The sequence below is a fragment of the Hemicordylus capensis genome, chromosome 3, assembly GCF_027244095.1.
Source record: "Hemicordylus capensis ecotype Gifberg chromosome 3, rHemCap1.1.pri, whole genome shotgun sequence".
NCBI lineage: Eukaryota > Metazoa > Chordata > Lepidosauria > Squamata > Cordylidae > Hemicordylus > Hemicordylus capensis.
Genome location: NC_069659.1, coordinates 93947205 through 93967796, shown reverse-complemented (window position 1 = coordinate 93967796; position 20592 = coordinate 93947205). Strand labels below are relative to the sequence as shown.

General features: G+C 41.2%; 1 protein-coding gene across 5 annotated transcripts in view; it reads left to right on the top strand.

The window, feature by feature from the left end:
* Nucleotides 1–20592, top strand: part of DSCAM (DS cell adhesion molecule) — a 579300-nt gene that overhangs the window by 285672 nt on the left and 273036 nt on the right. For all 5 annotated transcript variants that reach the window (XM_053310684.1, XM_053310683.1, XM_053310686.1 and 2 more), the window contains one exon: nucleotides 19052–19198. In XM_053310684.1, coding sequence (XP_053166659.1) covers nucleotides 19052–19198 — 147 coding nt within the window. The remainder of the gene's footprint in view (nucleotides 1–19051; nucleotides 19199–20592) is intronic.

The window sequence follows — 20592 nt, the reverse complement described above, 5'->3', positions numbered from 1 at the left end:
TGGCACAGGGCGGGCATGCAGCACAAAGAGGGACATTGTTCTTCTTCCCTGTGCTAGGGGAGGTGGCTGCTCCTGCAGGATACCCCCCCCCCCCACACTTCCTAGTTTTTATTGGCATGTGCTCTAAATTGATAACAGAGCCATCTCTTTGATTAATCTCCATTCCCAATCGTTGCATGGAAACCAGGCATCTTTCTTGCTCTGTGTTGTGTTGGCTGATGATCTGCATATATGGGGTGGAAGAGACAATATGTTTCCAGTGTTTTCATTTGGTTTGGTCTTCCGTAAGTACTTTTTCACATGCATCTTATAGCATATTATAGTACCAGCTGGTGTCCACTAAGCAGGCGAGTGAACTGCCAGCAAGCCTCAGGGAGAGAGGCAGGAACCAGAAAGAAAAGCAGGATCCTTGGTAAATTGAGACAGTTATTCCAGTACAAAAAAGAAACCACTTCCAAGTTTGCCTGGCAACACTGCTGGCAGTGGATGTTACGAGCATTAGATGTTACAACCATTACCAGAGATAGGAAGGTCTTTGGGTCCTCATGCTCATGTTTTCGCTACATATAACTTTCTGAGTTGCACAAGCTTATATTTTCCTTTCCTTTTGAGACAAAACCAGTTGAGACATAACAAGTGGGTACATAACACCGAAGGTATTAAAAGTTGAAAAGTGTATATATATATATATATATAAATAGAGAGAGAGAGAGAGAGAGAGAGAGAGAGAATATGATGGACTCTGTGTGTGTGCATGCATGTGCACATAATATATATGATAATACTCTACATATGTAACAGTACTTATGATGTACTTGAGAATTTATGGCTAGTTTTTTCTTTCTACTTTGTAAGTATATAATGTGTATTAATGATTTGTAAGATGTGGTTTTTTATCTAATTAAAAAATCATAATCCTTGAGGAATCAGGTAGCCAGCAGAACCTAGGTGACAGGGCTGGTTTCCAAGGGCTGGGTTATACTCTCAAGAGGAGCTGTTGAACAAGCAACTTGCTGAGCTGGGATGGAGAGTTCTTATGGCCTGAAGGGGCCATACCCTTTCTTGCTCTGCCTAGGAAGACCCTACTTCCAAGGAGGCTTCTCTGCTGGCCTCCTCCTCCCGAGGATAACCAGTGAAGGGCAAGCCCTGAACGGCCAAATGTGCAATCTTTCTTCTTCACTGGAACTTTGCTTGGGCACAACACTGCCTCCTCTCCTGGGGGCTTGAAGGTGAGGCAGCGGGTTCCAGGGCAGAGGACGACTGCACCCTAGGGGGTGCCTTAGGGCTTGTAGGCCCTCTGAAGCCTCCAAGGGAGCAGTCTGCTCTGACAGCACTGAGGCATCTGCAGGAGTGGCAGGCTCCAGTGGTACTGACGGCTCTGCAGGAGTGACAGGCCACATGAGCGGCAGATGCTGGTGGCTCCAGCACTAGTATCAGAGGTGGTCCCCTCTGCAAAGGCCGGCTCTCCTGCAACTTCTGAGTCAAGTGTCTTAGGTCAGTGCTAGGACCAACCCTGACAGCTGGTCATATTCCCCTCTTTTCCAGTAGTGCGTCTACCCCCATTTACCCTCATAGGATAAGAGACAGTGTTTTGTCAACCCACCACTTGAAGTTGGGTTTGAGCCCAAGTCTTCCATGTCTCATTGTAGCAAATTCGCTATTAAGAGACATTGTAGATCTTCAAATATCCTACTACCCTACCTTACTATAACATTGCCATTACAAATGTCAACTTGTTGAGCATTAACACTGCAAATGTTAGTCTGACTTATAATGAGTTGCCATTTAACGTGGGAGCAGTGGTTGTATGGGATGTTTACATACACTTGGGAACAAAGACACAGCTTTTCGATCAGACTAATGACTTGGAAGTGGTGTCAGGAAGAGTGCTGGTAATCATGTTTGATGGCTTAAATTGATGGCTGATGGCTTCAAAAGGGCAGTGCAGAGGAGTGATATCAGGGAGCTTTTAGCTGGGCTTGGAAAATGGTCAGTCATTGCATAGGTACATCCATCTATCTATCTATCTGTCTGTCTGTCTATTGCAATGAAATTAGCAACAAAAATGCCAAATTTCAAATCAACCTGCAGAAGCCTGAGTTTCCAGCTGATCAAAAAGAATATGTTGTATCTGGGATAAATTGTAGGATGTATATATTCCTTACCTTTTAAATAATGTGATGTTTTCTATGAGCTGCATATGATTTCCAGTAATAACTCTCATTTTCTATAATACAGAATTGTATTTGCCTCTTCAAGGATAGTCTACATCAGGGTTTCTTAACCTTGGGCCCCCAGATGTTGTTGGACTAAACTCCCATCAGCCCCAGACATGGCCTTTGTGGCTGAGGATGATGGGAGTTGTCGTCCAACAACATCTGGGGGCCCAAGGTTAAGAAACCCTGGTCTACCTGAAGCATTTGCTGATTGGGGGTGAACAGTCAAATTTGACTAATTATACATAAGTAGCCTTAAAAACAACAGCAATTATTTATCATGGGTTGATGAACAAACTTTGGTGAACAAAGTTTGGTTTCTCAGTCAAGTCTGATAGGTTGCCAAGTTAGAGACTGGTGATAGTTCTGCTATCTCCCAGTATTAAACTTGGAGGGAACTGAAAGTTTTGTTTGTCCCTCTCTCTGTGGCATAACACCTAGTTTGAACCTCAAACATAACTGGTTTGAACCTCTTGTTTCTTTCTTTTAACAAGTATATATTTCTGGAGTGCAGTTTCCTTTGGATTTCATGTTACATAGGTGTATCTATTAAGAACCTGTTCTTTGGAAATACAGGACTGAATCATTAAACAAAGGTCTATACCCTAGATGCTATCTCAGTCTCCTCCAGCACTGCAGTTCATAGAAAGTTGAGTTCATTGGTTTGAGGATGCTTTGTCCATCTTTGATCTTTCTCAATCTCCATTTGATAGATGCTGTCTCTTTTCACTCATGGATCTGTACTATTATTTTTAATATATGTATTTAATTTGGATAAAATACATCCAGTACAAGCCCCAAATATCCATCTATGTCCCTAATATGTATGTATAATATTAAATAAAAATAGAAAATCAAAATTATAAATCTAATAAATAAATAATAGATATCTAATAAATAAATAAATAAATAATATTAAATAAAAGGATTTATTTCTCACTGTCCCATTTACATGTTCAAGGAAGTTCACCACATTAAAATTAAAAAATAAACAAATAAAAATTGAATAGGAGAACAGAAGTAGCAGAAATAAACCCATAGACAAGTTTTAGATTACAGCAGACCAGAGAGACTGAAAACTCACTGCAAGGCAAAACTGGTGATATTTCTTGTATAGCCTTTTCCATTGCCTGTTTCTTTACCCTAATCATTCTCTATTAATCCTGACTTCTTTTACACTTCACAAATATCTGAACTAGGCAGCTACTTGTGTTATTAATTGTTAATTGACAAACCAGTAATTTAGGCAGGATATTTTCTTCTGTAGTAACTATTTTCATTCCAGCATTTTAGACAGCGGAACTTTTACTTCCACAACTGCCTGTGCATTAACAGTTTTGCCTGCAGTTAAAGCTCAATTCATGTATAATATATTGTATACATATTTTATCACACATGGGGCTTTTACATTATTTATCATATGCATGGAAACATTAAGGGTGCAGACATGCATACAGAGAATGCTTTCTTACATAAATACTTTTCTTAAGTGTGTAAAATGTTGACATTGGTAACATCACTGTCTATCTCTTTATGTGCAAGTGTAACTTTTTCTTACATGAACTTATTTTAAATGCTGCATCTGTCACATAGTTTCAGTCATATCCCAAAAGTTGTAAGGTCACACTTCTATTTCAAAAGAACACAAAGAGATCTATAGCACGCTAACTGTATGATTCTATAGTCTTTTTCAGTCATGGATCAGGAGGAAGAGAGTTTACAGCAATAGACCCTATTTATGCTCACGCCTGATCTTTATGTCCCATTCCTGATCTTGCAGGATCAGCAAAGGAGCTGTCCAGCCAAGCCTACCAGACTTACTAAGAGTCAGAGGCCTGACAGCCAAAGCACTGAACAGCATGGGAGCTGTCCAGCACTGCTAGCCAGGTTATCGAGTGTCATAGGAATATAGGAAGCTGCCTTGAGTCAGACCATTGATCCATCTAGCTCAGTATTGTCTGTAGTGACTGGCAGTGGCGCTCCAAGTTTTCAGGCAGGTGTCTTTCCCAGACCTATTTGGGAGTGTACCTGGGACTTTCTGCATGCAAGCAGATGCTCTGCCACTGAACTATGGCCCTATCCCTTAAGGGGAATATCTTACCACAGACAGCATTCACATGTAGTCATCCAAATGCAAACCAGAGCATACCCTGCTTAGCAAAGGGGACAATTCATGCTCACTGCCACAAGACAAACTCTCCTCCCTGTCCAAGGCCTTGAGTGCTGAATTCTGGACAGCTGGGGAACTGGTCCACATTGTAGTTGCACCAGCATGTTCCATGCAGAAATGGAGAGTTTTTGTAGTTCGTTTGGTGGCCCTAGCATTCACGCTGAAGTAGTGGATGGTGGTTCTTACGGATTACTCTTTCCAGGTAAGGCTCTGCAGTGGAGTGCCTCATGCTGCCAAGCAAGAGCTGTGCTTTCTGGTCCAGGCTTGGTTTGAATTTTGTTTCTGGCTCTGCTCATGAGATGGCCATGAGGACTTCAAAGTGGGGAGGATAGTCTTGCTGGGGTGTATCAGGCCTTCTAATTCTCCTTATGACTGGGTAGGCTGTCTCTCAGGGATGAAACCTAAGGGTTTCCCTCTACGTGCCCTGACTACGGCTAGTTTTGATACTTGCTTGCAGTGGTTCTTCTTCCACTGAGGAGATCTTGTCTGATTCTGGTTCTGGACATGAGCTGATCTTGATAGCATTCAGTAGACTGTGTAAGCAGACCTCATCATTTGGGAATTTATAATTAAATTATACAATTATAATTAATTGTAATAATTTAAATTGTTTTCATAACTGTTTTATACTATTGTTTTTACTGTGTATTTTAAGCTGTGCTGACTTTTAAATATTATTTTAAATTCTGTATGCTACCTAGGGATATACATATCAGGTGGTATAAAAATATGATAGATAAATAAATAAATAAATAAATACCCCTCATCATCATTCCCATCATCTGGGAATCCCTGTTAGAGGAAACACTGGTAGCAATGCATGCTTTAGACTATGATTTATCCTAATCATGTGTATTAGTACCTAAAACACTTACATATGAAGTGATGTTGATTTTCTGACTCCTGTTGCTAATGCTTTATGGTGTCATAATCTGAACTGTAACCATTCAAAAAAACATACTTCCCTTTCTTGTCTAAAAGGAAGCATCTGTGTTTGCATATCTACCTGCTTCTGGGAAAAGAGATGAATGAATTTACTAGAGATGTGCATGGATGGCTCATGCATGGGCTGCCAGGATGGGGATCGGTTCCCTTAAGGAGCCAGTAAGCAGGTCTTTACTTTCTCATCCTCGCCCTGCCACTTTTCTGCTGGTGGTGCTTGCCCTAGCAGTGGCCATGTGGGGCTGAGGCACTGTTCTCTGCAGCCTCCACATAGCACCGGCATGCAAATAGCCAGCACGTGCATGCGCCGTCCGTGTGCGTTCCAATGTTGTGTGGAGGCTTCAGGGAACTGCACCTCAGCCCAGTGTAGTTGTTGCTTGGGCAAGTGCCACCAGCGGAAAAGCAGCAGGGTGGCGTCAAGCAGGCAGGCAGCTTTTAAGGGAACCACTTCCTGCCCTGTTGAGCCAGTTCGAATGCTGGTGCTTGAGCTGCTTCTGTGTTTCCCAGAGTAGGTGATGAACCAGCTCATGCACATCCCTAGAATTTACCTAATATCTATCCATGAACAAATTTAACCCATCTGCATTGTACCAATGGTCACTATAAAACCATCTATGCATAAAGAAATCCATGGCAAAACCTTGAAAGAATCCCTTTTAATCTTCCAGAAAGCTTCCATTCATAATGACCTGTCTAATAAGAACATAAGAACAGCCCTGCTGGATCAGGCCCAAGGCTCATCTTGTCCAGCATCCTGTTTCACACAGTGCCCTCTCTCCTGCTGTTACTCCCCTGCAACTGGTACTCAGAGGCATCCTGCCTTTGAGGCTGGAGGTGGCCTTTAGCCCTCCAGCTAGTAGCTGATGATAGACCTATTCTCCATAAAGTTATCCTAATCCTTCTTAAAGCCATCCAGGTTGTTGGCTTTCACCACATCTCATGGCAAAGAATTCCACAAGTTGATTATGCGTTGTGTGGGAAAGTACTTCCGTTTGTTGGTCCTAGATTTCCCGGCAATCAATTTCATGGGATGATCCCTGGTTCTAGTGAGAGGGAGAAGGATTTCTCTCTGTCCACTTTCTCCACACCATGCATGATTTTATAGACCTCTATCATGTCTCCCCGCAGTTGTCTTTGTTCTAAACTAAAAAGCCCCAGGTGTTATAGCCTTGCTTCATAAGAAAAGTGCTCTAGGCCCCTGATCATCTTGGTTGCTCTCCTCTGCACCTTTTCCAGTTCTACATTGTCCTTTTTTAGATGTAGTGACCAGTGTAATGAGAGGCCTTCTTACAGCTAGTGCAATAGAAAACTCAACAACTTCCTTTGTAGTTAAAATAATAAAAGCATCTGTTTGGATAATGTTGAAGATATCTGAATAACCAGAATTTACAGTATGAAGGTGTATGAATTACAGTATGAAGGTGATGGCAATTGTAGTTAATAGAATGTAGAACTGGCAGCTGGTTGAGGAAAGCATCCCACCACCCCACCTCACCCTCACACAAACACAAAAAAGCCTATTCATTGAAAATACAAGAAAACTGTGGCCGCCTAAGGCAGATATTATATATGTCGTTAAAAATCATATTGGACTTCACAAGTTTTCTGTACTGTTAGACACATATCTGTTGATAGACTCCACATAGGCATTATATAAAAGTAAACATTATTACCTCTTTTAAGGAATATCTAAACATTCTTTGACTTTCCTTCCATATTCCATCTGAACACAGGTTGTATTATTAAGGGTACCTACAAATAGTCTTGGTACATGGAGTAAAAAGGGTCTGAGTGTTGTAAATTTAACATTCTTAAATCCATTGCAGTACATTCACAGTATAGTGAGATATTAGATTTATAATTAATAGTTTTTGTTCCCAGTGGGAGAAAAATACTGAGTGAAAACTAATGTAAAAGTTTTAAAATTGTTATAGCAGTTTCATAATTCAGGCTCCAGAATGACACCTTTTGGTGTGGTGTTGTAAGTTTGCTGTTATATTGTAAATGACATTCACTTTTCCTTGTGTGTATTCCCCCCCCCCAACTGTGTGGCATGGAGAGAACCCACGGGAACAGCTCTCCTGTTTATTTATATTTTATTTATTTTTACATTTTATATCCCACTCTTCCTCCAAGGAGCCCAGAGGGGTGTACTACATACTTAAGTTTCTCCTCACAACAACCCTGTGAAGTAGGTTAGGCTGAGAGAGAAGTGACTGGCCCAGAGTCACCCAGCTAATATCATGGCTGAGTGGGGATTTGAACTCGAGTCTCCCTGGTCCTAGTCCAGCACTCTAACCACTACACCACACTGGCTCTGTTGCTTCAGATCCATGATAGGGGGAAAAACAGCACCAGTTTAATGTCTTCTCACCACAAAGCTGTTAGAAGTATGCAAACCTGTTTGGAGTTGACAGATGTTCATAAGTGAGTAAATTGCTTCTGTTTGTGTTATGACAATGCAAACGCCTAGCTTAACATGCTGATCCTATGTGTAGTGGCACAAAAACTGTTTTTATGATAATAGCCAAACTGCCACCCTTTCAAGGAGAATAGAGCAGAGCCATCCAATCTTCCCTGCTGCACTTTGCTTGAGCCAGCACTATCAGGATGAGAATGCTTTCAACACAGATTCAGTGGTTTACAACTAGAATAGTGTTTTCTTATTGTAATGCTTTTAGCTAGCATAAGGACATAGGGCAATGATGTTAAACACAAAAAAGAATTTCTGTTCCAAGCTAGTTCTTACACTTTCAGATGTTGACATGTTGCCCAATAGGTTGCCCAAAGCCTTGCAAAACCTTGTATGCATCCTAGAGAAGGTCTTCCTATAGCAAATGCACAGCATTGTGAAACACCAACACTTTAGGGATGTGCATGAATTGATTATTGCTATTTGATTCAATTTTGAATCGAATCAGCCTGATTCAATTCAAGCTCAAATCTGCTGCCTCAAATATAGGGTTGATTTGATTCAAATTTGATTTGATTCAAATTTGAATCAATTCAGCCTAATTTTTTGATGGCTAGGGGGCACCAAATTGGGTTGGCACGATGGGTACCACCCAACCCTGAAAGAATTGGGCAAAGGGGCAAATTTTTTAGCAATTTTTACGTGTTGTGGATTCTCGGTTGTGAAATAACTTCTTCATAGGGAATCCCAATGAAGAACTTATTTCAAACCAAGAATCCACACCAGAAGCAAGGGAGATTACCAGCCAATCCTGAGTTAGTGCAAAGGAACCAACCACAGTGGCAGAGAAGCTTGGAGTTCTGGCAATGTGGGGGGAAATGGCGACTTGAATCACTGAATTGATCTGAGCTCAAATCTTGGGTGATTCAATTCGACCTCAAATCTGGTCAGTGTTCCCAAGAGTGATTCGATTCAAGGTCAAATCACTTGAATCGACCAGATTCAAATCATTTTGGCCACGAATCTATTATCACCTCCCTATGAAACTTTGCACAGTTTTGCAAACTTAAGTGCATGCAACTTCTCTTGTCCTAGTGCAACACTAGTCTTGATGTCAACCCGTTCTGGGAGCTGGGAGTAGCTCTGGACACTTCCTCACCTTGAGAGTCCCCTGAAAGGTGCTTCCACTTAGGGGTTTTTGGCAGCACCAATGGCTGCCACGTTTCTGGAACAAGGAACAGAGCCAGCACTAGATCCAAGGAGAAACGCATTTCTAAGTTAAGACCCACTTTTCATCTGAAAGATTAAAAAAAATTAAAATGTTGGGGGTTTTATCCCTGCTGTAATCCAACAAGCAGAACAGTTATTAACTTTGTGTATACAATCAGTACTACCAAGGGCACATGCAGTGATAATTGCAGTATAGAGTTCTGTATAAAAGTTTAAATATCCTCTGGGTTTTTCTCCAGATCCCTAGGTACTAGCATTGTTTTAGAAAGGTCTCTGTTATGGCTATAGTGTGTTCAAAATATTCTGTACATCCAGGTAAAGAAAACTTTACAAGTCTTGCTAGCACAGGCTATCTTAAAGCTGGAACAGACAGGTACAGATGATAAAAGTTTGATTTTTCAAATATTAACAGGTTGGCATTGGATTAAAGAAACCACCTGTTTTAATTTCTAGCAACCTAATTTAGATTGCAGTATCATCAAGTCATGAGTTGTATTTCCTGCTAAGTGGAAATCAAATATACTTTATGCCTTCTGGAGAACGACCTCACCTATACTCAAAATAACAATATGATTGCCAGCGCACAATAAAGCACTAAGTCTGATAAAATAATGTTACTGTCTAAAATATTATTAGATTTCATAATTTTGCTGGGAACTCTTCAAATACTACTTTATTAATAATGCATGTGAACAATTGGATAGGAAGAAAGCTAACCAGAGTTTTTCTAACTTTATTACTAAGACCCATAAAATTTTATTTTAATCTTTGGTTTTACACAGGCTAATGGATAGCATTAAAAATCTTGCGTATGATCACATTCATTATTGCTAATTTCTCCGGCTGCTGGGTGGCCATATTAAGGCAATATTTGCCAGTGTTAAAGCCAAATGTAAATGATGTCAATTAAAAATGCTCAGGATTCCTGCCAGAAAAAGGTAGCAAATCTACTGTAGAAAGATACAGTGAAAATTGGTGCGTTCTCAGATAACTCTGCTTTTACCTCCTCTCTCTCTCTCTCTCTCTCTCTCTCTCTCTCTCTCTCTCACACACACACACACACACACACACTTACTGTGAGCAGTTCAGTTTTTGTCAGTAATGCTAATATTGTCCAAAATTTCTCTAGCACACTCCCAAGCTTGTTTCAATACATATATCACTGCTAACTGAGCAAAGAGGCACCTTTTAAAAAGAGGAGATTCTCTTTATTTAGTGGGGGAACAGCAACTGGCCCTATCCATTCCCAGCGTAGCATCCCTCCAGTGGTTCTTGCTGGTGTCTACCTTATGTTTTAGACTGTGAACCCTTTTGGGGACAGGGAGCCATTTCATTTATTTATTTATATAGATAAATACGCTTTGGGAACTTTTTTTGAAAAGCGGTATATAAATATTCATCGTATTTGTATTTTCTCCTCATGAGAATTCTGCACAATAGGTTAGGGGGAAAGGTTCTACTCCATGGCTGAGCTGAGATTTGAACTTAAGTCTCCCAGTAATTTTCTTTTCTGTCTTTTTTTTGGTGGGAGAGGCATATTTTTTTTGGTGGGAGAGGCATTCAGTCACTCTGAATGACTGGCCTACATGCTATATTACAAACTGCTTTTAAAAATCCCCTGTTTCAACAGCAGTGTGCCATGTCAGATTGCAGTTCAAGACTCACAAGCACAAAGCCCACTTAGACATACAAAAATAGTTGTGCTGCTGTTTGGATCCCAGGCCAATTACTCTCTGTGTGAAGTGTGTATGTACATACCTAATACTGCACACAATTCATTTGATTAAGAAGATAACTAATATTGGAAAGGCTTATAAACTGGGTGACTAGGTTGCTTTTTAACAATCTCCTTTATATATATATTTCAGGATTGTTCTTCCCTTGCAGTGAGCTCAACCATAGGCATACATATATGTTGTGTATATTTCATAATCCATAAATAAAATAAACAGGGTGATTGTGATTTTCTGGAGTCCTTATCATTTGTGGCTGTCACAGTCTGACACAATCCTTGAAGTGACCCATATTTGGCATGTGAATGTACACTCTTCATTCCATGCACTAAAGAGCTCTGGAGATGTGAGATGAGTCATATGTGTTCTGCATAAAAATCCAAGGAAAATCAGATCAGGTGCCCCAAAGAAATTATTTAAATTGGGTATGTCTGCATATACTTTGCATAATTCTGTTTCCAAGAGTCAAATGTTTCAAAACAGAATGTGGCTAGAGCTGGCAGGGGGCATGACAAGTGAGGAATGGAGAGAGAGCAAGGGGCCAGGTGTCTAGTGGGAGTAATGAGCAAAGAGCAGCAGCCACATGAAATGAACAGGAAGTTAAGTAGGGTGTGGATATACCCATCCCACCTGTTGACAACTGGAGATATTTCTACCTTTGCTATGTATTCCTTGTCAATTTTCTGCATCCACAAGGGCTATGTCATGTTCTGTTAATTAAATATTAGAATAAATGTCATCTGCAATGCTTAGGTTACTAAGTGTCGCACCCAGTTCTGGATTTGCATAACAAACTCATGAACATGCAAAATGCAAATAGCCGTGCCCAATCCTGGCTTTTTCCATGTTTTATTTGGCAAGATGGTTTACTCCATTGTACTTTATATAAGCATCTGTTAAACAGTTTTGTATGATCATCAGAATAAAACTGAGCAAGGCCCATTTTGAGCCTGCACTGTATTGGGGCACTGTCTGGCCCTTTCTGACCAAGTATGAAAGATCATGAATGTATAGATGCATACATATATATTTTCGTTGGCTGCTTTCTTCTGAAAACTGTGTGACTGTGCTGGTGGGGTGTGATGAGGTGGCTGCACTTGGTCTAGTTATCTCTAATGACTTCCAGGGTGAGATAGTCACTGCTGCTGGCTTTCTGTTACTATTCTCTCTCCCCTCCAGTCACTTTTGTCAAGCTGAACTAAGGAGCACCAGGAGTGGTTGGTGTGGAGGAGACTTCTGTGAGTTAGCTTAGCTCTGCTGTTGCCTTTGTGTATAAAAGAGAAATCAACTTGGGAGAGGGGATGGCAATACCAGCTATACCTTCGCCCATTTATTTATTGATTTATATCCTGCCTTTCATTAAAATAATCTCAAGGCAGTCTACAATACATTTTTAAAAATACAAAACTGTTAAAACAATACAAATATTAAATTGGAATATAAGGTTAAAAATGCAAATCTACTTTAAAAGTTAAACACATAGACAATAAACACATCCATGTAAACACATGTAATTATATTGTTTTGGTTTTTACAGCAAATTTTCAGCTTTGTTGATGTCAAAGCATCAGGGCAAAAATACTGTAATGTGGGCACTGTGTGCATTTTCAGAGAGATGGTGCACCCAACTTCTGTAACTGGATGTGAAAGAAATTGCAGGTTTTCATCAGTCTTGAAATTCAAGTTCTAATGTTAAGCATGTTTCCAGACATAAAACCCCATTGTGGATATAGAGCACTCTGCACAGCCCTTTATTGTCCCATTGACTTCCATAGAGGCAGGAGTGGATTAACCTCTTTGCCACTAGGGATATGCAAACCAGATCGATGTTGAGCCAGTTTGATATCGAGCTGCTTCGGTTCAACAGTCTGGGGTAAAACCGAACCACTCCCTGTTCGGTCCGACCCCAGAGACAACATTTTTCTGTTTTTTAAAAAAATAATATATTTTTTCCCACGTTACTCCCTTCCGGGGAGTTGCTGGAGGCGGCAGCAGGGGGAGGTTCCACCTCCCCCACCAGCTTTCTATATGCCCCCCTCCGGACAGTTCAGCCAGCTCTTTGGCTGGTTTACAGCCTCCCCTGCTCGGCACGGTGGCCATTTTGGAGGCCACGTACCTGCGCGATGGGCCTCTGCGTGGCCCAGGCCATGCAGAGGCCAATCGCACAGGAGCACGGCCTCCAAAATGGCCATCATGCCAAGCAGGGAAGGCCGAAAACTGGCCAAAGAGCCGGCCGAACTAGCCGGATGGGGACATATAGAAAGTCGGTGAGGGGAAGGGGAACCTCCATGGACCCCCCTCCCCCGGCTCCAGCAACTACTCGGAAGGGAGTAAAGTAATTTTTTAAAAAAAAAACTTTAACAGAAAAATATTTGCGGACCCCCCTAGACCGAATCAAACTGGGGGGGGGGTTCAAGGGGGTGCCTGATCGAACTGGCCCAGTTGGGTTTGAGTCCAGACTCAAACCGAACCGGGCCAGCCGGTTCCATGCACAGCTCTATTTACCACCCATAGGCAAAATGGCTTTTGCTGCTGTGGGGAGGGGGGCGTGAGAGGAAATACCCCCTTTTGCTTCTAAATATTGCTGCTGCCGATGGCAGGATGGGGTGCAGTGTCGGCGGCTGACTGCAGGGAAGTTGTGGAGGTGGGGGGGATGTAAGTGTGCTGCTGCCTGACAGTGTGTGTTTGTCACATGCACAGAGGGCATGGCCCAGGCTCTGGAGAGCCCGAGCGACTGCTCCCCCCGTCTTTTCAGGCAGTGTTTGCTGCCTGATAGCATTTATATTCCCCTTTCTCTCACCAGCGAGGGACAGAAAGGCAAATAAATGCTGTCAGGCAGCAAACGCTACCTAAAAAGACAGGGGGAGAGCTCGCGCAGCTTCAGAGCCTGAGTGGTGAGCCACGCCCCTGAATGCAGGATGTTACTGCAGGGGCCACGGGTGGGGCCATAGACAGGTCGACGCTATTTCTGGTGCTTTAAATGGTTAAAAAGTGGGAAACTCTTTCCTCCTTGCATCCTCATCCTCCTTGCAGCCAGCCGCCAACACCGCACCCCATCCTGCCACCAGCGACAGTGATATTTAGAGGCAAAATGGGGGAATTCCCCTCATATGTCCCTTCCTTACAGCTACTGCTGCCCCCAGTGAGGCACCGCAAAATTTGAGGAGCAGCAAAAGTTGCCACTCCTCAAATTTTGATGCCATAGGCAGATGCCTCCTCTCCGCCTTAATCCACCATTGCATAGAGGGAACCGTCATGTGTCTATAAATTAGAAATGAGTGAATTTCCCAGGCTGAGTTTGGATTGGAAACTGGCATTAGAAGCAAAGTTTGAGAACTGTTTGAAAAGCTACTTTTTATCCCAAAGTGTACTTGAAATTGACACCTTTCTCTGAACACAAATCACCCATGGACCTCCAAGCCCCCCTTATCTGGTGATTGTAACTGCTATGGTTGGTCAGTGCTTGTTGCTGCTGCAGCAGATCCAGTAGCTGATCTCTGTCACCACTTCCTGCTTACCCTTCTAGCAATTTCTTTCCCCCTCTCTTTATCTCCCAGTTTGGCTGCTACACCAATGGCATGGGGGGAGATTGGCTTCTGTTTCATCCCCCCGCCCCTCAAGTGTTTGGGGAATGCTGCTATGGCAGTGTAGCCGGAATGCTGGGAAATGTTGTTTTCTTGGGATGCCAGACAAAGTAGGATTTCTTGGGGAAACTACATTTCCTGGAGTTTCTGGCATGCTGCCCTGTCATGTGTCTGAATGTAGGGAAGATTGAAACTTCCCTCTCTTTTAATCTGCTACCATTGTCACAGCAGCAGCAAGATCAGTCAGAGGTGGGAGGAAGTTACTCTTTAGCTCAGATTAACAACTGAACCAGAGAACTCTGAGCTGATGGGAAGGGATGAATACAGGATCTTCCCTCTCTACAGAAGTAAATGGAGCCTTCTGCATGATCAGGAGCTCCATTTGTGCATCAAAGCACACATGTTGTTCCACATAGGGGTGACTGTGTTTTCATAGGACTGCTATAGAAATGTGATAAATGGCATTTGGATTGTATTATTTTTTATGGTAGGTTGCTGGATAATTATTCATTTTTTAAAACAATATTTCTTAATTGTTTCAAACATTTAAAGAAGCAGATAAACTCTGATTACTCTGGGGCAGAAAACATAATTTTGATTTTAAAATCTTCTTGTTCAGAGCATGATGCAGACAAGTTAAGAAATGGATTTCATTCTAGAAAATCAAGAGTAATTAGACTGAATGTGCTTAGAGAATAAAACCCTTCCCAAGATCAACAAGGTAATAAATGTGTCTTCCATCCATGTGGCATTCTAAAGACATGTTGAAGTACGGCACCAAGGATGTTCAGCACTTGGGTTTGTTACACCTGACAAGCTGTCGCTTTTAATGAAAATGCTCTCCATCAGAAATTGCATAGATTTCCCCCTTTTATTTTTCTGTCATCTCTTATGTCTAGCATTTTATTTAAAGGAGCTAGTTGTAAAGGAGCATCATCTAAGTGTGTGAAATCTATTAAGAAAATAAAGATTCATGTTTTTGCAACTTAAATCATAAATTGTGTGTGATGGTAAGAAATGTGAACTGTGGGATAATATTGGATGTGGCAACAGCTTTGTATGTCATTGCCTTTATAAAGGTGAGGCAAAATTCTGATGCTTATAAAATATAAAAGGTTTGGGTTTTTTGCATATTGCTGAAGGGTGGGTTAGAAATCATTAGCCCTCATCACAGAAATAAAATTCCAAGGTCTTCCTGGAATGACTACTGAACCAATAGAAGTCTATTGTGTAGATATTGTCTTAACAATCAATTGAGCTGTACTGAATATTTTCAATTCAATTTTTGTTTTGAAATTAGTGCTTTTGAGAAGTGGGGGCAGAAATATTTCAAGGAAAACAGTCTTCATTGTGAGAATGCTCACCTTTCTTTTGTCTGTTTGTGACATTTTTTCCCATATCCGCTGCTGCTATGGCACCATCTCCCCGCTCATTACTGTATCTCCTTTCTGGGTTATTCACACTGGCTATTTCAGCCAATCGGGGATCATGTCGTGAATGGGATAGTGTCGCAGCACTCCATGGCTACCCAATTACATCACTAAACACAAAATTAACTGAGAGGAAACTACTTCCTTGATTAAACTTGATATTGTAAACCGCCCAGAGACGTAAGTTTTGGGCAATATAAAAATGTTTTAATAAATAAATAATAAAATAAACATGAGCGATCCCAGCTGACCATGTAGTAAAGTAAAGTGTGCCATTGAGTTGGTGTTGACTCCTGGTGAGCACAGAGCCCTGTGGTTGTCTTTGGTAGAATACAGGAGAGGCTTACCATTGCTACCTCCCAAGCAGTATGAGATGATACCTTTCAGTATCTTCCTATATTGCTGCTGCCCGATATAGGTGTCTCCCAAAGTATGGGAAACATACCAGCGGGGATTTGAACCGGAAACCTCTGGCTTGCTAGTCTGTGTAGCCAATCAGATTTTTATTTATTTTTTATTTTTTATTACATTTATATCCCACTCTTCCTCCAAGGAGCCCAGAGCGGTGTACTGCATACTTGTTTCTCCTCACAACAACCCTGTGAAGTAGGTTAGGCTGAGAGAGAAGTGACTGGCCCAGAGTCACCCAGCAAGTCTCATGGCTGAATGGGAGTTTGAACTCGGGTCTCCCCAGTTGATACATAGGAAACAAATATTTAAAATAAATAGATAAAATACCTTCTGTGTATTAATCCCAGCTTACTCCCTCTTGCTTACTGACAAGCTTCATTTATCCACCAACACATGGATGGACATTTTTTATTTCATCCATCCATTCCATACACATCTAATATTCATTCACATAAACTTTCCATTAGTCCATCTATCAGTTCGTGAAGTGTATATCTGTCTATCCATGTGTATCCTCACTCATCTTTACCCCCCCCTTTTTCTCCATAACTTCATCATTCTAATCTTCTCTTGTTTACTTGATTCTTTTTATTTGAGCAACAAATGTATTGATGCTTTATTCTGTTAATCCCAGGATTCATGCATTTTCATACAAACAAACAAACAAACAAACCAAAACCAGACTCCGAATAGGGTGGTTAATATGTGCGTCTAGGTGGATGCGAGACCCAATATAAGTTCCACAGTTTAGTGTTATATCTGTCTTATTAATTGTATATAACAGAAGTCCATGGTGGCTTCACACTTAATTTGCACATGTATATGTTTGTATAAAATCAAATTCCTGTGCATTTGAAGAAGCCCTTACCACTGTATTTGGGAAACCCTCCTCACTAATGGTACCAATTTTTTTATGGAGCATGAGCATTTGTGAAGCAAAAAACCTCACAACACTTTATATCCCTGGACTAGGGATGTGCAGAACCAGTTTGATTGCGAACTGGACCAGTTTGAGCAGTTCAATTGTGTACTGCTTTGAACCAGTTCGAGCTGGTTTGTTGAACCGACTGGTCCAGCTGATCGGTTCGACTAATCTGGTTTGCATAACTGTGGTTCAGTCCAAATTCAGACCAAACTGCAACAAACGGTCCATGCACACCACTATCCTGGATCACTGCCTAGGTCAGGGGGTTTAAACTGCAGCCCACCTGCAGATGCTGGCCTGAAACTCCCATCATCTCTGGTTACTGGTCATTGTGACTTGCCTAGACCCACCATCCAGCTAGTACCCTCCCATGCCAGAGTTCCAGGTGTTCACTTTTCTGTTTCCTATTATTGAATTCCCTGCACAGAGCACTCTTATTCTAGGGATGGCATAGTAAGGTGACGCTAGGCCAGTCACTTACCTCTTAGCCTAACCCACTTCATAGTCTTTGCTATGCACATCATTCTGTGGGCTCCTTGGAGGAAGAGCAGGTTATAAATGTAAAAATAAATAAAATAAGGGTGTGTGTGTACATTTGGTGGGACGCAAGAGGTTAGGCAGGAACATCCCTGAGAAGAAAATGAAGTAGGAAGAGCCTGGCAACTAAGCATGAACAGAGCCAAAATAATTTCCTACGATACAGTTTGTATCATTTGTTTAAAGAATGAAGGGAAGGAACCATTCTTCCATAAAAAGAAGTATGTATGCTTTCTTTGTATTTTAGTGGTGATTGTGTGTTTAGCCTTGACTGAAGTTAGGGAGGAGTTTATAATTTTGTTCCTGTGTTTGATTAAAATAGCATATCTTGGAATTGTGTATGCTTGAAATTTTTTTTTAAAAACCATAGCTGATTGAAATAAACTATTTCACTTGGGGTGTATTCCTGTAATCTAATTGCAGAAGGGTAGTAATAAATGCTTACTTAAAGCAGTGAGTAAACTCTCAACAAAAAGACCTTTTATTGTGTAAAACAAAGAAAAACTAAAAGTTGGTAAGCATAAAATATGCGCATTACATTGCTGACATATTGACTTACAGGAAGCATTAAGTAAATCTTACTTAGGTCTTACTTATTGTTTACACAATTAGCAAACTAACTTAGATGCACAATCTTTTGTCTTAAATCATTATGAAAGAAGATATGGGATGGAATCCCATGACCACTTCCTGGCTGTTAGCTTGACTACATGGAAAGCTCCTCTTTGAGACTTCATCTTTGTATGACTCAGTCTTTCAGGCATAGAGGAAATGGGCACTTACAGGGTTGGTGTGAGTGTAATACCCATGCTGCCCATACGTGCTGCCCTGAGCTCTTTTGGGGAAATGATTGAATGTAAATATTATATTGGAAAAAATATTGTTCATATCTTCAGTCATTTTTTCTTCACATTCTGATTGCACATTCTTGTTTCTTTTTTGGTTTTCTTTTCTCTCTCCCTCCCTCTCTCTCTTTCTTTTTTGGCACATTAAGTCTGATGTGGTCTAATACTGCTTTATTATGCATATAATCTTGTATAATTATGTATATCATCCTATGTAATTATGATATATCTCATATTCAGGTTCATTGCTAACATAAAAAAATATGCCTTTGTATTTTGCACTAGCTGACTCACAGCTAATAAGTAATTTCATCCCTCTCTTCAGTGTTATTTAAAATATCTTTACACTTTCTCTGCTGCAGCATTGATGAATACTGAATTAATTATATCTTTCTCAAGAGATCCTGCAATATAATTTTTTTAAGTGTGCTTCTTTATGAAGTGCAGTTGAGTTAAACATAGGTATTGATACACTGATCATTTAAGAGTATAATTGTTGGCAACAATGTGCATCATTGGTGTCTGACAGGAACATTTGCAATTCTTCAGCATAGAAGAATTGAGATTTAGAAAGCTCTTCTGGTTTCTTACTCTGCATATTCTTGTGTCTTTCAGGATCTAGATTTCTCATCACATCCACGGGAGCCTTGTATATTATAGATGTACAGAATGAAGATGGATTGTATAATTACCGATGTATCACACGGCACAGATACACTGGAGAAACACGACAGAGCAACAGTGCTAGACTTTTTGTATCAGGTATAAAGTTATATTTACTAAACTGGAAGTGCTTCATTTTCCTATGACTAATGCAGGAACTAGCATTTTTGGAAAAGTGTCACTTGCTTATATTCATTTCAGAAATTATTTGCATAGTAAATCAATTTGTAATAAGACATGCTTAGAAATACAGAATAGTTTACTAGTTTCTGGTACCTTTGAGTTTTACTTTGAGCTGCCCAGAGAACAATTGTTATGGGGCAGCCAATAAATAGTTGTTATTTTGGGGGAAGGAAAGGGATGTGAATTTGTAGCAAAGGAGAAATGAGGGTATTGGGTAAAATAGGACCAGTGTGGCAACCAGGGCTGCTCTGGGGGCACTGAGAGGGCGGTGGAGTGTATGTGGAGAGGGCACTGGGTTTTGAGCAGAATGGGTACTTAAGGGTGGGAGTATTCACTGCTACTGTGCAGGGGTGCCCCCCAGGTGGGGTGCACTGGGAATATGCCCTGTTGCCCTGTGGGCCAGTCCAAGCCTGGTGACAACTGTCTGATATACTTTATGGATGATCCCCTACTACATAAGAGGTGACTGGATTCTTCAGCAGCAATCCAGAGCAATCACTGAGGACACAGGAAGAGGTATGTCCATGCATAAAGTCGATATGTGCCTAGAAGTTGATGTGCACATGTCCGTACCCAGACTTCACAAAGCAGCAGCTGGAGGCAGAACTCAAAGAAAGAGCTGTTGAATCAGCAAAGGCTGGCTGCAAGTGGAGGGGTTGCATAAGAGCATGGGCATAGCTGCAATAATGCCTGGTAGTGCATGTGAACTACCAACCTCAACTTTTTAGTTATTGTGTACTAGCAATGCTGATGACTGCTCTGCCCTCCCTCCTTCTACCTCTTGCTTGCTTACACAGAGTCAGCTGAAACAATCACACACAGACATTTTTCTTTCTTTCTACCGATCATCTACAGTTTGCCACAGCCGAAAGTTTTCGACCTTTCTATCAGCCCTTTTGTTTGATGTTATAAGAAGGCAGGGAAGTCCCTAGTGGGGGTCCAGGGCTGAGGGCAAATCAGCATGCCCTTAATATTTCATATGATGACAGAATCACACTGACAGATTACATACTGTGTAAATAGTACGAGTGAGTTTGTTTGGACATGTCTAACCAGCTTGGACATATAGTGCATTTGTAAAGGGGGGGGGAGTAAAAAGCACAACACATGCCTCTTGATTCAGTTCTCACTCAGACCTTTTGGATTGCAAACCAGCTTGAGCATGGTGCATTTTTTCTCCTCTCCTCTCTCTATAGTTTGTTTATTTAGCTGTTTACAGTTTGCTCCATTTTCACTAGGTGTGAAGTACTCTATGGAGAGAGAGAGAGAGAGAGAGAGAGAGAGAGAGAGAGAGAACTCTTTCTGGCAGC